This window comes from Solanum dulcamara, chromosome 4 (genome assembly GCF_947179165.1).
Source record: "Solanum dulcamara chromosome 4, daSolDulc1.2, whole genome shotgun sequence".
Taxonomy (NCBI): Eukaryota; Viridiplantae; Streptophyta; class Magnoliopsida; order Solanales; family Solanaceae; genus Solanum; species Solanum dulcamara.
In genome coordinates this window covers 14,740,839-14,762,926 of record NC_077240.1, presented here as the reverse complement: position 1 = coordinate 14,762,926, position 22,088 = coordinate 14,740,839, and the positions used below count along the sequence as shown (strand labels likewise).

Genomic DNA, 22,088 nt, shown 5'->3' with positions numbered 1-22,088 from the left:
ATTTTCCTCTAATTTTAATTTGATTGAATTATATCCAATACATAATGTCATTTGAAGCTTCAATTACCTTCATCTTTTCTTGGTTATTATATAAATATAAACTCACTTTTAATTTTTAAAAAATTACTTATGATAATTTATTGCGTTGATTGTACATTGGCTCTTATAAAATAGCTTACAAAATTATATTGTATTTTGCGTATATAAATTAATAAATAGAATATCAAACGATAACGACAATGCCACGGTAGCAGAACAGCCGCATGGGTCTATCTTAGTCTATTGATATTTTCTTCTGCTCTGTTCCTCATCTTTCTTGCATAGACATAAATAGCTGTATTTCTCTTTCTTTCCTTATTCATATTTAAATTTAATTTTAATTATATTATATATTGAATTAATGCGAAGCTACTTCTTTAAAAAAGGAAAAAAGATAAAACTCACAAGCATCTTCTTGATTTCTTTAATGGTAGAAAACAAACAACACTCTGCTAATTCTTTTTTTTGACATCACAAGAAATATTTTAGGACTAAAATAAAACCAGAACACTACTAGGTGAAGTGGGTGTAACTGTGTTCTTTGAATCTTTGGTTGTTTTGCTTGTATGAGTTGGTCTGTGATTCTTTTTTGACGGGATGTAAATGGGGTCTCTTGAAAATGGGGTTTCTTTGAAGAAAGATCAGAACTTGCTTCGTTCTTCATCAGCAACTGGGAAGAATGCATTTGGTCAAAGACAAGTCAGATCGAGATTTGCAAGATTCTTGTTTGTTAAGAAGATCAATTATCTACAATGGATTTGTACTGTGGCTGTCTTTTTCTTCTTTCTTGTTCTCTTCCAGATGCTCTTGCCTGGTTCTGTGATGGAAAAATCTGGGAATCTAACTCAACATAGTGAAGTGGGGTCTGGGGATTTAGCTTTATTGAAAGAGTTGGGGGCTTTGGATTTTGGGGAAGATGTCAAGTTTGAACCTTTGAAGCTTCTAGCTAAATTTCATGAAGAGGCTGTGGAAGCCAATGGAACTGTTGCTTCAAGGACTGTTGTCAGATTTGGTTATAGAAAACCTAAGCTGGCTTTGGTAAGCATCAGTGTTCCAGTTCAATTCTTACTTCTGTAAAGTAAATCTTTGTGTACTTGGTTAAGTATTTCTGTGTTTTTTTTTGTTCCTTTGAAGTAATTTCTGATTTATTCTGTTTGCTACATATAGGTATTTGCAAATCTGCTGGTTGATCCATATCAAATAATGATGGCTAATGTTGCAGCTGCATTACAGGAGATTGGCTATGAAATTGAGGTAACTTTTGTGTTTTTTACTTAGTACCGAAGGCTCATAAAAATGGAGGCAATGCCAGCTTCTATGAAGTTAAACTAGGTTGTGGATGTCGTGGATAATACAATTAGGGATGTTGGATTCTTTCTTCCTCTAGCTTTAGACTTCTAATTAAGGATATAATATTCTTCATGTACAACTGGTAATCGATGCAACATGTTTCAACTCAGAGTACTATTGATTACTGAAATCAAAGACAAATATTATCTTGATACTGGTTTCATCTTCTGCAGAAGTTGAACTGTAGTATTTGTTGAATCTGTTGAAGAGTACTTCCAGGTTTTTTTTGTATCAACTTTTCTTTTAGCTTGCAAGGAGAATTACACAGGGAAATATTTGGGCGTGGTTTGGGACATTGTTATGCAATCTTATTGAAATAGGTTAACATTCAAATCTTGTAATCCATGGGAATCAGAAGTGTGATACAAAAATCAAGTATCAAAGAAGAAGTGATCAAATTTGTTGTATATACTTGGAGAGATGATCAAGTATCTGCAGTTGGTAAAAAAGGATTGAAGAAGACTTTGCTAGAACACTAGAAAAATAAAAACTGACAGAATTCACTAACATCAACTTAGCTTATTGTACGAAGATGCTTGATAATTGAATTTCAGCTGTTTGACACTTGATGGTTTAAGAATGAGCAACCTGAAACTGTTCAACTTATGTTTGTCACTGTAAAAGATGCTTCGTGCAATACATTAGGACCTTTACATGAGTTCATGTCAATAATGTATGTTCTAAAAAAGTTACTGTTTAGTTTCCTTAAAAAAAATCTACCACAAAGAAGGCATGAATGTTGCTTGGTTTTTACATCTGGCATCCCTGTTAGGCTATAAGTATCAGAAGCTACAGAAAAAATCAAAGTTTGCCCCTTCTTACAAGAGATGATCATTTCTTTGGGCACTTATGACCTTCCAAAAATCTGCAGGTGCTCTCACTTGAAGATGGTCCAGTGAGGTCCATTTGGAAAGATGTAGGAGTTCCAGTCATCATCATGAACACCGATGGGCATACAAAGATCTCCTTAGATTGGCTAAAGTGTGTATCTTTTTTTATTTTCTAACAAGTGGATGACTTTTCATTAATGTTGGTGATTGCTGATGAAAGAAAACTTTTTGTCTGTAGCTCAAGAATCATTTTTCTATTTGTTATATAACTTTATGAAGCTTCTTGAAATTCTCATACGTAATTTTGTCTACTTTTCCTTAGGTATCTATTTAGAGTACTTGGCATGCTGAGTTGTAGTTCCCTGTGCCTTAGATATTTAAAATATTTCACCATTAAGAATCCATCTATTACCAAAAAAATTGGAGTGACACAGTTTCTGATTATTTTACATGCTCTTTGTAGCTACGATGGCCTACTTGTGAACTCTCTTGAAGCTGTCCATGTCTTGTCTTGGTAAGCACTTCTTTTCTTTTCAGTATCAGATATCTTTCTTAAGTGTCCTGTTGGTTAGATGCTTTTATGATTTTCTTTCTTTCATTGTGGAGCATGCAAATTGCTGTCTTACCTGATACTGATAGTATCTATGTAACTAATTCAACTCATGATTGTTTGAGATTACCAAAGATACACAAAAGAGTATCAAACAATGAATTCAGGTTAATTTATGTTCTGGTTCTGGTTGCCGGAATTGCTGATGATTTCCAATTTGGGGCTCTTCAGGAGTGATTTTGTGGGTGTTTCCGTGATTTCGTCGGCTGAAGATTTTCAACTCCCTTTTGTTTAGGTGGAAAATGACCTAATCTGGATTTTGGTTTGTGAGGTGCATCTGGTGTAATTTTCTAATTTAAATATTTAGGGCTGGATTTTCTCAAGCTTTAGGCTAGTTCCTATTAATATATGGTGTGATCCTAGACTGTACAACCATGCATTTTAGAATTAGTGTGGATGTTTATTAGTATATACTAGTATATTTTCCTTGCTTTAATTTATAAAACAAACTATTATGTCTTGTTCTGAAGAATTGATAATTTTTGATTTCCAGACATAGGTTTGATTTTAGATTGAACTTTTGGTCAATGTATCTCACATGTGATATAGGCATAGAAGTCTTCTTAGATAACTTTGTCACTTCAAAATGATCATGTTTTAATAAGTATTGCCAATTTCTTGCATATCTCTTTTTCAAAGCATTTGTATTTATGTTGCACTTTCTTAACTATGGTGATAAGAAGTCTGATGTGCCTCATTTTCCTTTCTCTTCACTTGCTTTTCTCGTGCCTTTTTCCAATGATATTTGTGACAGTGTAATGCAGGAGCCTTTCAAGAATGTACCTCTGGTATGGACTATTAATGAACTTACACTTGCTTCTCGGTTGGAGCAGTATATTTCAAGTGAGCAGAACGATTTTGTGGACAACTGGAGAAAAGTCTTTAGTCGTGCCAACGTTGTGGTCTTCCCAAACTACATCCTGCCGGTACTGTTCTTTAATCAAAGATAGATCTCTCCTTTGTCTTGATATGAGTCTAGTTTCCATGCATGTCGAAATACTGAAAATTGTGGGTGAAAGATGATTTGCACTCATTTTATGTGTTGGTATTCTGTAATTCACATAGAGTTGTCTTGGTAGAGGTCATCTCACCGACTCGACACGTTATATTACCTTCCCAAGAAGGAAGTAACATGCATCTAGGAGTATGGTCTAGTGGTCAATGAAGTGAGAGGAGAACCATGAGGTTTCAGGTTCAAGTTCAATGGAAGCAAAAGACACTAGGTGATTTTTTCCCTTTCTGTCTAAGACTTGGTGGGTAGAGTTGTCCGGTACTTGTGTTGGTAGATGGTAGCAGGAACACGGTGAAATAGTCTAGGTGTGGGTAAGCTGGCCCAGACAACATCATCATCAAAAAAAAAAAAGTAATACTCCTTCCCTCTAATTTATGTGAAGATGTTTGACAGGGCAGGGAGTTTAAGAATGAAAGAAAGACCTTTGAAACTTGTGGCCTAAAACAAGGCATAGATACTTGTCTCGCTATAAGTTATCTCATTAAGGATAAAATACAAAGTGCAAATCGCATAAAAACTAGGCATTCTTTTTGTGACTGACTAAAAAGGCAAGAGTGTCGCATAAATTGTGACGGAGTTAGTAATTATTAGATATCCTTAATTTCTGCCTAGCTCAATCATTTCTAAGTAAATACAATTTGTATGTTCTCGTCATCAATGTAATATTAAAATTATTCTCCTGATGAAATGGGTGAGTTATTCATACTCCCTTTTGCATTCTCATTCTTAGTTCTCGTTAATGAGGAATCAGTATTATCTGTATGCTGACTACGAGTCGTACATTATTTAGATAGGTTATTCAGTGTGCGATACTGGAAACTACTTTATCATTCCGGGTTCTCCTAAGGAAGTGTGGGAAGTTGATACCTTCATGGCTGTATCCAATGATAATTCACGAGCTAAGATGGACTATGCACCTGAAGACTTTGTTATTGTGGTTGTGGGGAGTCAGCTTTTATATAAAGGCCTCTGGCTAGAACAAGCCCTTGTTTTACAAGCTTTATTACCTGTATTTCCGGAATTAACGAATGATGGCAATTCAAATTCCCGTTTCAAGATTGTTGTACTGACAGAGGGTTCAAATACCAACCACAGTGTGGTTGTGGAGGTAAAGGATCTTTTTTTTCTTTTTCTTGAGTAAATTGTTTCCTTTTCTTGTTCTGCATAATTTAGCAATTTGAAAGTCCTTAAAGTTCTTTTTTTTGTTCTTCTCATATGTACTGTAGTAACATGGCAGTGTGATTTCCATAGGCTATTGCGCGGAACTTAAGATATCCCGAGGGAATGGTGAAGCACATTGTTCTTGCCGAAGATACAGAGAGAACTTTGAGTGTGGCTGACCTTGTTATATATGCATCTTTCCGTGAGGAGCAATCTTTTCCAAACACTTTGCTAAAGGCAATGTGCCTTGGGAAACCTATAGTAGCTCCAGATCTACCAATGATAAAAAAATATGTAGGTATCTTAACTCATTAAATGTTCAGTGGATATCAATTTTTTTTCTTGGTTGACATGTACATCTTCGTCGATGTGGTTGAGAACATGTATTACTACTGTCAAGTTATTTTTGAGGCTTCCTTGAATCAATTTTTGATTTCATCCATCATCATGACACACTTAGCTCAACTACAAGAATTCATCCCGTGCGTGGGGAAGTGTTTGAAGATGATCACCTAAAAAAATCTTTCCCTTCTGATAACTTAGTTTTTACAAGGATGGAACAAATGATTTAGATATATAACTGCTCACACTTGTTCTTTTGGCAGACTCCAAATGGTTAGTATCTGGTCTTCTTTAAGAAACTCATAGCTTTTTTTTGGCCTAATTCTAACTTTAGTTTCTCTTGTACCCTACTCAAGACTTCATGTTTAATTTGTCTTTATCACACCCAATGCACAAAGCATTTGGATTAAACATATCTCATGCACTGATAACTAAGATTGTAATCCTTATCCTTTGTCATTTATCTCACCCAGTGCTTGCCGGGCAACAATTGACAATCACTATGTCTTCACTGACTTAAATGCATAATGATATGTTTTCGACTTTTAAAGCAAGGGACTACATGTTTTACTCGATTATCAGGTTGATGATAGGATGGTTTTTGACTTTTAAAGCAAGACTGATTATTTTCACACTATTATTAGGTCAATGACAGGGTGAACGGCTATCTTTTTCCCAAAGAATATGTCAACGTTTTAGCACAGATCATGGTGCAAGTAGTATCAAATGGTGAACTGTCACTTCTAGCCCGCCAGGCTGCTTCAGTTGGACAACGTACTGCAAGGAACCTTATGGTTTCAGAAAGTGTGGAAGGGTATGCTCTGTTATTGGAGAACATTCTCCGATTTCCATCCGAAGTTGCATATCCCAAGGCTGTCACTAAAATTCCTGAAAAAACAAAAACAGAATGGCAATGGCAACTTTTTGAAGCAATCGAGACAAAATCTTCTCAGAACAACAGTTTGAAGACCTCAAGATATTTGAATGAGTTTGAAAGGCAATGGAATCTGACTCAAAGAGAGGGTTTTGCAGCTGTGGTGGAAAAGAATGAGGACTTTTTGTACAGCATTTGGGAGGATCACAGAAACACTGAGATAGCTAATGTGAGAAAGCGAAGAGAAGACGAGGAGGTAGTTGATTCTAGGACTTGTCCTTGTTTCCTTTACTTCTTCTGTTTGATCTCCCTTAGTTACTTGGCTTTGTGACTGGTTATTACTTCTACCAACAAAGCTAAAGGAGTTGTTTTGTAACTGGAAAGTTCTGGAGATTAATGTTACTTTTATCTTTTGCATTTAATTTCAATGCAGTTGAAGGGCAGAACTGATCAACCTCGGGGAACATGGGAAGAAGTATATAGAAGTGCCAAAAGGGCTGATCGATCTAGGAACGATTTGCATGAAAGGGATGAAGGGGAGCTTGAAAGAACTGGTCAACCATTGTGCATTTATGAGCCGTATTTTGGAGAAGGGACCTGGCCCTTCTTGCATAGTACATCACTTTATCGTGGCCTTGGACTTGTGAGTTATCTTGCTTTCAAATTGCTTCACATTTCTGTATATCTTGCTTGTTGACAGGTTATGTATGGGAGCAAAAAGTATTAGTTCCCTCCTTAGTTTTCATTTATTAATGAACCATATGCAAGGAAACCTGAAATTTTGTGCTACACTGCTACTGAAAGAATACTGAATTGAAGATTAGCAATAGTTTTTATATGTTTTTTAAAATATGACATTTTTGTAAAGCGTGTCACCAGATTGCTATATATATCTGGTGGTTTTCTTTTTCTTTCACTTTTATCAATTCCTCAGTGGTAAATCTTTTCAAAAATTGAATTGACAATTTTCTATGTGAGGGTTGTTTCTTTGGTTTATCAGTTCATAACTTTATCTCCATTGAAATTGGATACCAACCTGAGCAAGAGAGAAAATATCACGTAATTTGCAAAATGACATTGTACTATCCCTGCTTGGTGGAAGTTGGCTATTATTTTCATCTAGATGTATTCAGTTATGATCTTTCGATGTGAATTTACTGCCAAAATTTTTGGTAGTCTGATTCATTATATCTTTGAAGTTGGTAGATAAAAAAAATGTAATTCATCAGTCTGATGTGTATCTGAATTGGCTCATTTGCAGTCAAGCAAATGGCGACGACCCGGTCATGATGATGTCGATGCTCCTTCTCGGCTTTCACTTCTAAATAACCCTTACTATAGAGATGTTCTTGGTGAATATGGAGCTTTTTTTGCTGTTGCTAACAGGATTGATAGGATACACAAAAATACCTGGATAGGGTTTCAATCTTGGAGAGCAACAGCAAGACAGGTATATATTATTCATGGATGTTTCTGTTTTCATTTTTTTTAGTTAACTTGTTCTTTTGTTAGCGTGGTAAAATTTGATAGCATATCCACAGAAGGGAGTGTAGTGCACGAGCTATTGCCCTTAATTTAGTTTAGATGCGGCTTGAATGCCTTTATGCAATAGGTTGTTTTAAGCATGATTTCGTTGTACGAGGGTAGGAGTGTCTAGATTTCTCTCTCTTTGTCAACACTAATGAATTACCTTTTCGATGGACGAGTTTTGGTGGCAACTATCTCCATTTACCTTCTTTACTGCTCCAGCTGAAGCTTGTCAAGATTTAAATGGCCAGAGGTTCTTATCTTCTGCCTTGAACAAAACAAGGAGTAACTTGCCGACCTGTTTTTGAACATCTTTTTAATCGTTTGGTCTTGCATTGAATTAAGTCATTTGATGTATTAAGTGCAAATCGCATTACTGTACCCATCGGGTTTTATTTTGATTTACAATCTACACTAACATTATTACTTAAACAGCAATCATTGTCCAAGACTGCTGAAAAGTCACTACTTGATGCTATTGAAGCAAGAAGGCATGGTGACACACTCTATTTTTGGGCTCGTATGGATGTGGATCCAAGGAACCCACTCAAACAAGATTTCTGGTCATTCTGTGATGCTCTTAATGCTGGAAATTGCCGGTAAGACTACCTACATTATTTAATTTATTTCCCATAATGCAACACCCTGCTTCAAAAAAAAAAAACTTTTATTCGATACTGTTGGTTATGTATTACCTAATGTCTTTCATGTCATTTATTGAAGCTTTGCTTTCTCTGAGGCACTCAAAAAGATGTATGGCTTAAAGCAGAATTTGAGCTCTCTCCCTCCCATGCCTGTGGATGGAGGCACATGGTCTGTCATGCACAGTTGGGTTTTGCCTACCAAGTCCTTCGTAGAATTTGTAATGTTTTCAAGGTTTGAACACTTTTTGTCTCTGCAAATTGTAGTTGAATCCTGAGATTGGTCCCCTGAATTGCTATTCTCATTGAACGATCTCTTAAAGATGCCATCTTCCTTTGTAGGATGTTTGTTGATGCACTCGACTCTCAATTTTATGAAGATCACCATCGAAGTGGCCGTTGTTATCTTAGTTTGACCAAGGTACTGATGCTAATTTGGAGGCACACTACATTAAAATGTGAACAAAATGCACTTTTTGATGTTTACTTCATGTATCCATGCATGTTAAAGAATTTGTTTACTAAGCTCATGTTTCTGAGACCTGATTGTTAAACTTCTAGCGAAGTGAGCTAGTAGAGAAATATTTAAATAGAACTCTTAAAAGAATATCTTGGAATTCTGTCTTACTGACGTTAGGAGGAATATTCCCTTGTGGTACAAATTTCCCCATGTTATGTTGTAGATTGCTTCATTAATAAAAATATCATCTCTGACATTGTTATGGACTTAGCTTGTAAGTTGTAACCATCAAAGTTTTCTGATGTGTTTTCAGGACAAACATTGCTATTCCAGAGTTATTGAGATGCTTGTAAATGTTTGGGCATACCATAGTGCAAGAAGAATGATATATGTGGACCCACATACAGGCTTGATTGAAGAACAACATAGACTAAAAAGCCGTAAAGGAAAAATGTGGGTGAAATGGTTCCAATTTAACACTCTTAAGAGCATGGACGAGGAACTGGCTGAGGAGGCAGACGCTGACCGTCCAAAAAGGAGGTGGTTGTGGCCATCAACTGGTGAAGTTTTCTGGCAAGGTATCTATGAGAAAGAAAGAAATTTGAAAAACAGAGAGAAAGAGAAAAGGCGGCAACAGAGTAAGGATAAAATCAAAAGGATTAAGAATCGAACTCATCAAAAAGCATTAGGAAAATATGTCAAGCCGCCTCCAGAAGATTTGGAAAATTCAAACATAACGACAACAGCAACAGCAAGGCGTATGAGGTAGCACTAGTCTACAGGTAGTCTGTCCAAAGTTAAATAGTCTAATTTGGTTAATATATATTTTTTTCAAAATCCCTACCATTTTTTCATTTTTGTTCAGAGGGATGCTATAGGATTTTATGGTGTGTATGAGAGGGTATTGAGCATAGATGTATCCTTCTGATATTGTTGCCAAGCATGTATCTTGTTAGTGTTTCTTTTCTCCATTTTTTTTCCTTATTCTTTTTTGCGTCACATTTTCTCTCCCAAGCCTTACTCATCCATATAGGAGAATGAGAAGGATGGATTTGTAAGCTAACAGTTACACGCTGAGCTTCAGCAATTGTACGTGTTGTAACTTAAGAAAACTCTCTATACCTTTCTGCTAAGTTAAATTACGTTGGATACTCGAGATGCAAATCTACAGTAATTGCTGTAAAATAAGTCTTGATTGCCATGATGCTATCTGAGGAGTTGCCTTAATTTTTCTTTTGAGAACATCGGCAGCGTGTGGTTATTTTTGCTTTCAATGTTCCTATGTTAAAGCAGTCAATATTGAACTTTATTAACGACTGGTACGTCACGCAGAAGCAAAAACTAGCAGTAACAGGGCTTCTATTTTGTCTACATCTGGTACAATGGACAACTTTTCACAGCCATTCAGATTCAACTCTTTCCCTATAAAAAAACATGTACCTTTGCTGCAGTACTCCAACAAGAACAAAATCAAGATCACATTGAAATCCATTTAGAACATGGCAATCAAGACTTCATTTTTACTACATTATGTCGTCCCAATATTGTTGATTTTAGTGCTAACGGCGAGGACTGAAGCAGGAGGAATTGCTATATACTGGGGACAGAACGGCAATGAAGGGACACTAGCCGAGACTTGTGCTACAGGAAACTATGACTTTGTGAACATAGCATTTCTCTCAACGTTTGGAAATGGTAGAAACGCGATGATCAATCTAGCAGGCCATTGTGATCCATACACTCCAAATGGATGCGTCAACGTGAGTTCTGATATAAAATCTTGTCAATCCAAAGGAATCAAAGTTATGTTATCGATTGGGGGAGGAGCAGGAGCATACTCAATTGCCTCCCCTGAAGATGCTTATCAAGTTGCTGCATATCTCTGGAACAACTTTTTAGGTGGAAAATCGACCTCTCGCCCTCTAGGAGACGCGATTTTGGATGGAATTGACTTTGATCTGGAGAGTGGTGAAGGACCATATTGGGGTGATCTTGCTAAGAATCTTGCAAGATATAATGGCAACAGAGGAAGCAAGAAAATGTACTTAACTGCAGCCCCACAGTGTCCATTTCCTGATGCTTGCGTTGGAGGGGCATTGAAAACAGGGGTTTTTGACTATGTTTGGGTACAATTTTATAACAATCCTCCATGTCAGTACAATCAAGAAAATGTGACTAGTTTTCAAGATTCATGGAAACAGTGGATATCATTAATTCCTGCAAAGAAAATATTTCTTGGATTGCCTGCTGCTCCTGATGCAGCTGGAAGTGGATTTATTCCAGTAGGTGATTTAACTTCTCAAGTTCTTCCGACTATAAAAGGTTCTGCTAAGTATGGAGGAGTTATGCTATGGTCCAAGTATTATGATGATCAAACTGGTTATAGTTCCTCCATTAAAAGCCATGTCTAAATATTTGTTCTGTTCTACTAAAAGCAGTATATTATTACTTCTTTTGTTTTAATTTATGTGATGCACTTTGATTAAACATTAGATTTAAGGGTGTGTTAGGTATGGATGTTTTCTCATGTTCTCATATTTCTTTAGTTAATCTTTTTGCTTTAGGAAAACAAGTTCCTTAAAAATGACTTTCCTAGTGCAATCAGGAAAAATAAATTCAACAAGTGATATGAAACAAGCGGTATTTCATATCGATTGTGTTCTCCATACCCTCCAACACATCTATCTTCACTCACTCTTGTAGACTCCATCACCCCCACCTCTCATAGTATTTGTTTAGATTATATACAATGTTTTTAGGATAATTTTAAGAAAACTCACTAATTTTTCTGAAAAAATTGTTTTTGAAGAAAACATCTCCTGTGGAAAACATTTTCCTTAATACCAAACACACTTTTTTTTAAAAAATAAGACTCGAAACTTTAGCCTAAAACAAATCACATATATTTGTGTGGCTAAAATATCTCATTAATAATTAAATGAGAAGTTTTAAAACAAATTAATTTAATTAACTTTTTTTTATACCGACTAAAAAAAGTGCATTAATAAATTGGGTAAAGAGAGTAATATGTAAAAATAATGTCATTTTTTTCCTACCAGTTATTACAAAAAATTAGAATGGTAAAAATCACGCCACAAAAAATAAAATTAATTTTAAAATTTAAAAGACAGTGACGATGGAAATATCTAGAAGCAAAAGGGAACTCTCGATAATTCTAAACTGGCCTTATAACCACTAAACCGGTAATTCAAAAAATTAATAACCACTAAAATACTGCCACCTCATCTAACAACCACGTGGCATTTCCTTGCTCAGCATATCATGGGGGATAACCTGTATCCCACCGTATACAATGTTCTCTCAGCTCAAAAAATTAGTACCACGTGGCAAGAACGGAGTAAATATTTTAGGACATGTTAACCAACGTTGGCGCGCGAAACATCTCGAAAGACGTAGAACTTGTCCAACTTTGTCAGTATAAATACGAAAATGGCTAAGCAAACTGATCACATTCAAAGAAAAATTAATTTTTCAAAGCAGTTAATATAAAGAGAGAAGCAAAGTTCGAGCACTAACGAAATTTGGGTTGGGGGATTGATTTGTGCTGGAAATTGAGCCATTTGGATTTGGTGGAAACGATTGGACGGAGCTTTAATTCTATATTAACTGTAAGTTTAGCTCAAATCTTTTTTATAATTGGTTTCTTTTCGGCTTTTCTGTGTATTAAACTGTTTTGAGGTAATTAGAGAATAAATAAAAAGAGCAGATTTTCAACCATATTCTTCCAACCAAAGGAAAAAAAGGGTTTTTGGAATTTGCTTAAAGGGTGTTTGATATTGTGCCTAGAAGAAAGTTTCTTTCGTATGTCTTGAACTTGTAGTTGTACAATTTCTTGCTTGATACTAAATCTACTGGACTTAGCTGAAGGAATCTCTTTTAATTGCTTGTATTCCTGGAATTCTTTTCTGTCTCATTTTAAGGATCTGCTGAAGTCTGTGTTCTTCTTCTCTATAGGTAAAATCGTATATACTTGTAAGAGAAGCTTAATTTGGACCTACATTTGAACCAAACTGTACAGATGTATCCAATGAATAGGTTCATGGACTCACATCCTTGTCAAAGGAACCAAGTACCTTACAATCTTCATTATTATCCCCACTATATGAACATTGATCCAATTAGATCTCCTTTACCTTGTGAATCTTGGCCTTGTGGTGGTAGCAATTGGCATCCTTATCCACCCCAGAGTCACAGTTGCTGTATCCATAACAATTCTCCGAGCCAGTGTGCCTTCAGACCTCCGTATGCTTACCCTCCACCACCTACCTACAGCAACTGTGGTTATCCTGCATATCCTGTGATGTATCCTACTCATTATGGTCCTCCTCCACATATTAATGTGGAGCAGCCCCGATACGAATATGAAAAGAATATGGATAGAGATCATCACTGCTGTGGTTGTCCAAATCATCAATGTGGTAGTAAGAAAGGAGGGAGCAATGTCAAAATAGAAGAACATGACCGGGATAAGAAAAACGAAAGCAACGAGTCATTGGTTCCTTTTGGGTTCAAGAATTGTCCTTATCCAGTTGTGTGCTTACCACCTGATGACATGAAGAATAGTGAGCGCATGAAGCCTAATGGATCTAATTGTAAAGAGGAGGAGGAGAATCCTCAAGCTATGAAGCCGTTTGGCGATTTCAGGCCCCTCCAGCAACCAAATGTCTGGAATTTATGGCCTTCTAATCATGGGAACAACTCGGAGTCACCAAAGCAAAGGGGAGATTTGCCTGGAAAACAACAAGATGATGATGTGAACAGGAAGCAGTTTCCATTTCCAATAATCTGGATGCCTTATAAACCCGAGGATGACAGAGAGAAAGTCAGTAAGGAGACCGAGTCTTGCCTCATTGCTGAGAAGGAGCCAACCTCCTCCTCAAATTTAACCAAACCAATGTTGCATGATTCTGAAGACAAGAGCAGCACTTTTAAAGAAAATGAAGTGAATGGTGGAAGTGAAACCCATGGAAAGGGACTGAATAAAGAGTCTCTTGTAAAAACCATTCCTGTAAAGCAAGTGGAGCAGAATGAGGTCTTGGATGGAAAAGAAGAGGAAGCTTCCCAGAGGCATGATAGTGATGCTAAACAGAAGAAAATCACTCAAGAAGGTAGTAAAAAGCAGTCCCCTTCTCCTACAAAGTCATCCAAGTTGCCTCCTGTTTGTCTAAGGGTTGATCCTCTGCCTAGGAAGAAAAGCAGTAATGGCAATTCTAGATCTCCTAGTCCTCCTGGTGGGAAAGGGAAATTAGTAGAATCGAGCAGTGACAACTCCAAACCTCCCATCTTATCAAATAAGAAGGAGCATGTTCAACTAGACAAATCATCAACAACAAGCATGCCGGAAAAAAACATAGAAGTGGAGCCAAGTAAAAGCAAAACAAAAGTTGTTGAAGTTTCCCAAGGGAAGTCTAAAGAAGATAAACTTCAGGATCAATGTACTTTTTTCCCTGATCTGAAACGCCAGGCAAGGAGCCAAACTGGTGAGGTTGATACTGGTAAAGCTACCAATGAGCCAAAAGATCTACCTGATGGAGTAGCTGCAAAAGCTAAGCCCAGCAATGAAGGACATCAGAGAGGTGAGGCCAGAGAAGCAGCGAATGGAGATGTGGATGCAGGCGATGAGATGAAAGGAGAAAAGAGGATTCAACCGTCCGATGATAAGGCAGCTACCATGATTCAGTCGGCATACCGAGGTTTCAATGTACGGAGATGGGAGCCTCTGAAGAAATTAAAGCAGATAGCCAAAATAGAGGAGCAAATGGCTGAGATGAAAAAACATATTCAGGATTTGGAGAGCTCAGCTGACAATGGAGTCGACAACAAGCAGAGAACTATTATCACAGAAGTCATAATGGGTCTTCTGCTGAAGCTAGACACTATTCAGGTATGTGGATAACATTAATTACAGAAACCATCATGCAAAATGCGATTTGCCTATAGCATGAGTAGTTAAAGAAAGTAAATGATTTGAAATTTGAGTTACTTCACGGAATAGCACTCGTATATATTGAGCTTGGATACCTCACAATTCAAAATATATTCATTTTTGTGGAAGTCTTTGTTTTAATGTTCTTACTTTCTGACTCAGCTAAGGTGAAAGCTGTTATTGGTAGTTGATTTTATTGCTTCTTTACTCCATGATTCACATTGTGTCATGTTGTTTGTGTAATTGTTGGCCTACTGCCTAAACCATTTGTACATGTCGCCTAAGTTTTTTGTTGCTGATTTGATTAAGTTTGTGGTGATAGATTTTTTCTCTCTCTTTTCTTTTGGAGTAACTGAAAATCTCTTTTCTTTTCTTTGCCAGGGGTTACATCCAACTGTTAGGGAATATAGAAAATCTGTTGCAAAGGAGCTTGTTAGCCTGCAGGAGAAGCTGGATCTTCTGAACTGTAAGAAGCAACCAGCAGAAAGTGAACTGACTTTAACTGCCAAATCTAGTGAGGATAGATGCACGACGGTGGTAGACAACGTTTCCTTGCAGGGCGGACTGGAGGCGCAAAAGTTGGAACGGGATCATGAATTAGCTAAGGGGGATGAAGGAATAAAGTTTGATGCAAAGGGACTTTCTGAAGAGAAGGCTCTTTTTGCAACAGAGATGCTACCTAACTCTCATGATGTAGGCAATGCAGTATTGGAGGGAAAGGAAGAAAACAAGGACGTTGAGGAGGTAGTGGAGGACATGTCGGGTGGCAGTGCAGTGAAGAAAGGATATGGGGCATCAGTAAAACCTTTTGAAGTTGAAGAAAAAGCAGATAAGTTACTTGATGAGAATGCAGCAGTAGTTGAGAAAGTAGAAGAGCATGGAGGTGGTGTGGATGAATTGGAAGAACTCCCTCGAGGAGTCCTTGATGAAGAGACCAGCGTTGAAGATTCTGCTGAAATCAAAGAAGACGTAGTCCTCCAAAATGACAAAGGAGACCTTACTGCACTTATCCCTGGAGAAAAAGTCTCTGATACAGCGAGTCTAGAGCACCACCACTTGGAAGCATTGGGTGAAACACCAGTCATTTTGGGGCCCGAGAATACACACAGTAGCAATGGACAAGAAGACAATGCAGAAATTCTGGAAAGAGATGCAGCAGTAGCGATTGACACTCCCAAACGAGAGATAGAAGATACAAGACCAGTATGTGAAGATGTAAACATATCTGATGTGGATGATAAGGTTGGTGTGGAGAAGAACGAAAAGGAGCTTGAACAACGTGGTAGTGCATCAGATGGTTTTTCAATACCATCACAGGAAGACGCAATCACCACAAAGCAGCCTACAGATACTACCAACACAGCGGATTCAGAAACAGTTGGGGTTCTACAGGAGAAAATGCAAAATGCAATAGACAGAGATAGTGAAATCCGTGATTCAGGAAAAAACATAGAACAATCGTCAGATACCGTTACCAATGATGAAGCTCAGGAGTACCTCATTCAGGATAAGCAGAAAGTTGGGGAGGAAAATAAGGAGGTGCAAGGTGAGGAATTACCAGCTCGCAATGACGCTGCCGTCTCTGAACCTGATGATGAAGGCAAAGAGCACAATGTGGAAGTTGAGCAGAGGCATGAGGAGGAGAACTTCGAGATGCAGGGGAAAGAACCAGTGGAGGCCGATAATGCTGCACCTGTGACTGAGGAACCAGAGGACAGAAGTAAAGCTATGGCTACTCCAACATCAGAAGCTGCAACTACCGGGACAAAGCTGTCAGGGGAGAAAGAGCTTGATGAAGCAGAGGACCACAGCACATATACATCAACATGTGATGCTTTGGAAGGTAATTCTGCTGATGCTTCTCATTCATTTGGTTCGACGCCTACTGAAGTACAAGTTATGGGTACAAACGAGCTTAAAGAATGGAAGAAAGTGGACATATCACCATCATCACCAACTGCTAGCCAAGTATCCTGTGACAGTGATGCGCTGTCTGAGAGCGACAGAAAACTTATAGAGGAGAATGAAAAATTAAGGGAGATGATGGAGAAACTAATCAAATCAGGGAATGAACAACTAAGTGCCATATCGAGTCTTTCTGGAAGAGTTAAGGACCTGGAGAAGAAATTGTCCAAGAAGAAGAAGCTGAAATTGAAACGAAATAGGGTACCACCAACTGGATCAGCCTGTGTAAAGCCATTGAATGACTCACTTAGAGAGAGAGCTGTGGGGTTGGCAATGTAAGTTCAAAAATCTTGGTGATTCGTTTTGATGTAATAATAGTTTGGTTCATGTGGTCTGTTTGTGTTCCATTGTATGCTATGTATAAGTACGTCTTTGTCTGCTCAGTTGTTGTCCCTTCTGGTTTTGCTTCTTATGCAATAGAAGACTTCAAACTTGTTTGGCACTGAGGCGTGATAGTAGTTATTATGTTCAAAATGTTCGTTTCTACTTAGACATCATTCTCTCCTTCGACGTATTATATACTCTGCTAAACTCTCTTTTTCATGTTCTTAATTCTGCATTTAAATGGTAACAGATGATCACCCTCTTCAATCAATAATTGCATGCTATGATTTATGAATTACAAAAAGAAGAAAAGGAATGTATATAAAGAAGTTCTTAGCCAAGTAAGACTCCAAAATATCACTAATTAATATCCCACGAAACGACATTATTCGCAATTTCGCATGAAAATGGATATTAACTCTTAGTACTACCAAGAGGAACTAATTACTAAGATAAAAGTAAACTCTACCATTGTAAAAATTGAAACAAGAAAAACACATAATTAGGCTAGCTATTGAATATAATGCCCAAATTTTGTATATGTGTTAAGTAAATTATTGAATATGTATATCGATCACTGATCCATGAAATCATAGTTGATTTCAGAACCCATGAAATTCAAATTTTAAACCTGCAACTGCTCTGTAGTAGGAGCAAAACACACACATACACTGTAATGACGCTTTGTTTCTTCCATCATAAAATCTTTATACCTCATGCCAAATCTCTTCCAGTTAAAATCACCAACCATCGATGGATTTTTTCCCAATTCAATCTCTACATTCAACTCCCCCCTCGAGATCTTATCACTACCACACCGCCATATCTTCAGACTCTCCGAAACCCTGAAATTCGAACAAAACGACGGATAATCCTCATCACCATCACTATCCGATTTGTACTCTGTGTCGGTATCATATACAGCACTTTCCTCTTCTTCGCTCTCGGAATCCAATCGGTACTCAGCAACACCTAACAAAGAGTCTCGCGATAAAAACTTGCCAGCTTTAAAAATTTCGAAACGAAGACTAGAGCTTCCATTGTTCGGAACGACGAAAACAAACTTTTGGCTCCATTGTTGATTGGTAAACATCTTAATCTTACTTGTTTTGAGTTGATTTTCTCTGTGTGTGGAGACTTTTACGTAGCATTTGCCCTTCTTTTTCACATCAAATTGAGCAGATTTTACTTGTACAGTAAGTAATTTGTACTTTGCTTGCCTTGATGAGGAATACGCCATGGTAGTAATAATATGAACACACGTAGAAGAGAAGGAAACAAATTATTTAAGTGTATAAGGGTGAAGGGAATTGGTAAGGATTCGTATTCTGTGTTTTATTTTAGAGAAAATCTCCTCTAATTGAGGGACACATTGATCATATATTTATACGTAAGGGAATTAGTTGATGGATACTAATTAGTATACGTAATTATATGGTTGATTACTTTTCCTAATATCTAGATGTTCCTCCTTCTTCTTCTTTTTTATTTTTAAAATAAATAAATTGAAGTTTTACATTATATAATTTTCTTAGGATATCTAAGAGAATATGGGACTCAATTAGAAGTCTTGTCCAAAACGTTATTGTTAATTGTGTTAACTTTTTCCGGGGAGATTTATTATAATAGAAAAAGAAGTGCATACATTAATTAGAGTTAAATTTAACAAGGACGTATCTATATTATTTCCTGTCAAACTACAAAATAAAACACTTCGATGTGTTTATAACGTTCTCTAAGAAAATGCCAAAGATCTACTCCCTCCTTTTTTTCATGTAGTTGTGATGTTCGGATCTATTTATGTCTATCTTACGAGATTTGCTATCTTCCATCAATACAGATATTGGATAACTCTATCAACTAAAACTTGGACAAATTTGAAGAACCGCCTAGTAGTCTTGCCTTCGTGAGATGAGAATTAAATTTGAAAGCTCATGATGGTCATTTCATTGACCACTAAGTCACGCCTTTGAATGCAAAAAGAAAAAAAGCTATTTTCTCCTCTCTTCCAATTTAGAACACAATAAGAGAGAGGAAGGACAGATATTATAGATATCCCACACGTGTTTAAGTCATACAAATCTTATATGAATATCACTTAACTTTTTTAATTTATTTATTTCACTTCAATAACATAATTTTATAGTCATACAAATGTCAAGGCAACATTTAACACCATAAAAATTCATGAACATTTTAATTATTTTAGACTTTGCACTAACTCAAATTGATTAGAATAAAAGAAAATGGAGAATGAATATTTATTTATTTTCCGATAACTTGGATTGACCTTAGGTCACCAACATAGGTCATGGATCTTATTGATCACCCATCGACTCCGTCCAAGTAAGTAATGGAGCATGCATATGATCTTCTACATTTACCTAAATTCTAGTGAGAATGAGAGATGAATGTAAGTTAAACGGGAAAGACACGAAAGTTGTACATATTTTTGTAGGGAGGTTTATGCTAAATTGGAATTAGAATAAAAGATGATGGAATTAAGCAATATTAGATTATACGATTTTGTCCTTCAAATGAGTTAGTATTTATTTTTTTCTTTTTAACAATTGAACTTATATCTAGTGAGGCATAAGTTTAACATATTCGAGCAAAACTTAAGAAAAATTATGATACGAAAATATAAAGTTATGATTAAAAATTATTCCATTCATTATGATGGACAAAAGTTAAATAGCAGCACAAAATAGGAACAAAGTGCAAATGACCCATTAAGCAAGCCACATGGTCAGCCCAGCCCACTACCAATCTAGAGCCGGTCAATCCAGCAAAGAGTTTATATGTAATTCCAAACAGAGAAATCTTTGCCGGCTGGCGGGGAGGAGAGACTTTGCGGGAAATCCTCTGTTTCTCTCTCTATCGCTCGGAGTCCTTAGCTCATTTTTCTTTCTCTGGAAACATGAATTGAATCAAGAAAATTTCAATTCTTGTTCTTGTTAAACCATCAATTTTTCTTCAATCGTACATCAACATGTATTCTTATTAGCACACGGAGAAACAGAATCTGGAGAGAAACAACAAGAAGCTGCTAAGCTCCCCATGGAAGAGGGAACTCAAATTCTGGAGATCAACTTGATCTCTGCTCAATCCCTCAAAACCCCAGTCGCTAACTTGCGCCGTATGCAAACTTACGCCATAATCTGGGTTGATTCATCCACCAAGCTTCGTACCAAGATTGATCATCTCGGCGGTGAAAACCCTACATGGAACGACAAATTCCTCTTCCGTGTTTCGCCGGAATTTATTTCTGCTGAAACCTCCGGTGTCTCCGTTGAAATCTATGCCGTTGGTTACATCAAGGATTTTCTCATCGGTACTGTTCGTTTACTGATAAGTAGTTGTCTTAACGGAATTACGAATCATGGAATTAGTACTGCAACTCCAGCTTTCACAGCTGTACAAGTTAGGCGGCCTTCTGGAAGATTCCATGGAGTTTTAAACATTGCTGCTGCGGTGTGTAGTAGTACGGATTTTTCGTTGTTGAATGGATTATCTGCAATCTGCTTCCGTGATTTGATGGAAGAGAAAGAGAATGGTGGTCGATGGCGGCGGCGACGTCTTAGCCGTGGAGGTTCTAAGCGGAGCGAGCCACCATCATCAGGCGGCGAATCTTACGATTTCTCCGACAGTGCTGATTCGACTGCTTCTTCATCGTCGTCATCGGCGATGTCAACCGCGTTGAAAGATTACAACTGTGTACCAACAGCTGCTGAGATGACGGGAAAGAGAGATTTGAAATCAGACGGTGGAGGTTTGCTGTGTGGATTGATGATACACAAGAAGATTCCATTCTGTCCGTTTGATCAAAATTCAGGGTTCTGGACGGAATCCTTTGAGGAGGAACCATAATAAACGGTCCAGATTCTTCTTATACAATTCAACGGTGATGATCAACTGCACCAGTAAAACTTTTTCATTTGCAAAAAGAATCAAAAATAAAAATCCACCCTTTGAGTCTCCTTAATTGCAGATTTAACCCATTCATTTGTTTTTTCATTGCTATTTTTTGGTTACTTTTGATTAGCAATTAAACATTTTGTGATGTAATCTAGTTTGTGTAGCTTCTGTTCTTGATCAAACTGCTATTTTGTGTTCCTTAATCTTGAACCCAGAAGCTCAAAATGTGAATATGATCATATAGTTTAATTGAGTTGAGTATGATGGAAAATGGTTTAAAGTAAATTTGTGTCTTATAAACCACAATTTTATTAAATCTTTGGGTAATCCATCTTATGGCTAATAAGGTCAAATAATTTACTTTTATTATTCCTTTTTGGTTGGAGAGTAAATTATTGATTTGTAATGAGTATTTATGGTCCTTTGCTAGAAAGTTTCTTTAGGATTCAAAGGGGAGAAAAGTTGGACCATATCTTTCTGAGGTGAATTATTTACACTATTAGTTTCATCAACAAACCAAAATTAGACATGGTGTAATAATTAGTGTTATTTTACTTAGTAATTGAATTTGTTTAGTCAAGCATTAAGCAGACAGATGCATTGATATTCTAAACAATCTTCTTCATGATATTCATCTTTCTTTTTTTTTTAATCAAAATTTTTCTCATTATATAAAGCAGAACGAAATAACAAGTACAAAGAGGGGGACATGAAAAGCCTTACCTCCAAAAATAAGATGGATGAGAAGTCGGCTTTAAGGTTGGCATTCTTATCCCTGGTTCAAAGGTGCTATCTATGTACTAGAAAAGCGTTAAATCTATGAGAGGACTCCTCTCGGTACAATGCGACTAAGAAGAGAAAACATAACTGAGGGAGGATCGATTTTCCCTAAATCCAGTATCAGCCTCACAACTCCAACACAAGGCTCAAGGTCAGTACAACTAAACCAGGAGACACACAACGGTGACCAAAATTGAAAACTGGCTTCATTTTTTATAGCCGTTGAGTGCGGCTCCAAATATTGGGTGTTGTGTTGCTGGTCTGGATTTTTGTTGATTGCATCAGGCATTTGAAGATCTACATACAAC

The 22,088-nt window shown here is 37.0% G+C and overlaps 4 protein-coding genes across 4 annotated transcripts; all 4 read left to right on the top strand.

Annotated features, from left to right (window-relative positions):
* The first annotated feature begins 325 nt into the window (after positions 1–325).
* On the top strand, positions 326–10,002 carry LOC129886502 (uncharacterized). Its single transcript, XM_055961210.1, has 14 exons — positions 326–1,077; positions 1,207–1,293; positions 2,261–2,370; positions 2,683–2,733; positions 3,584–3,755; positions 4,632–4,949; positions 5,093–5,296; positions 5,989–6,474; positions 6,652–6,861; positions 7,480–7,668; positions 8,181–8,344; positions 8,469–8,621; positions 8,729–8,807; positions 9,160–10,002. The coding sequence occupies exons 1-14, from the start codon at positions 643–645 to the stop codon at positions 9,613–9,615; spliced, it is 3,114 nt and encodes a 1,037-aa protein (XP_055817185.1). The 5' UTR covers positions 326–642; the 3' UTR covers positions 9,616–10,002.
* Positions 10,003–10,138: 136 nt separating this feature from the next.
* Positions 10,139–11,315, top strand: LOC129886503 (acidic endochitinase-like). The gene has a single exon (XM_055961211.1). The coding sequence runs from the start codon at positions 10,346–10,348 to the stop codon at positions 11,255–11,257; it is 912 nt and encodes a 303-aa protein (XP_055817186.1). The 5' UTR covers positions 10,139–10,345; the 3' UTR covers positions 11,258–11,315.
* Positions 11,316–12,253: 938 nt separating this feature from the next.
* On the top strand, positions 12,254–17,200 carry LOC129886501 (BAG family molecular chaperone regulator 6). The gene is made up of 3 exons (XM_055961209.1): positions 12,254–12,475; positions 12,822–14,751; positions 15,175–17,200. Exons 2-3 carry the CDS (start codon positions 12,886–12,888, stop codon positions 17,035–17,037), a joined length of 3,729 nt encoding a protein of 1,242 aa, XP_055817184.1. The 5' UTR covers positions 12,254–12,475; positions 12,822–12,885; the 3' UTR covers positions 17,038–17,200.
* A 2,672-nt stretch (positions 17,201–19,872) lies between these two features.
* On the top strand, positions 19,873–21,253 carry LOC129884731 (BON1-associated protein 2). Its single transcript, XM_055959018.1, has one exon. The coding sequence runs from the start codon at positions 20,143–20,145 to the stop codon at positions 20,950–20,952; it is 810 nt and encodes a 269-aa protein (XP_055814993.1). The 5' UTR covers positions 19,873–20,142; the 3' UTR covers positions 20,953–21,253.
* Positions 21,254–22,088: the final 835 nt, after the last annotated feature.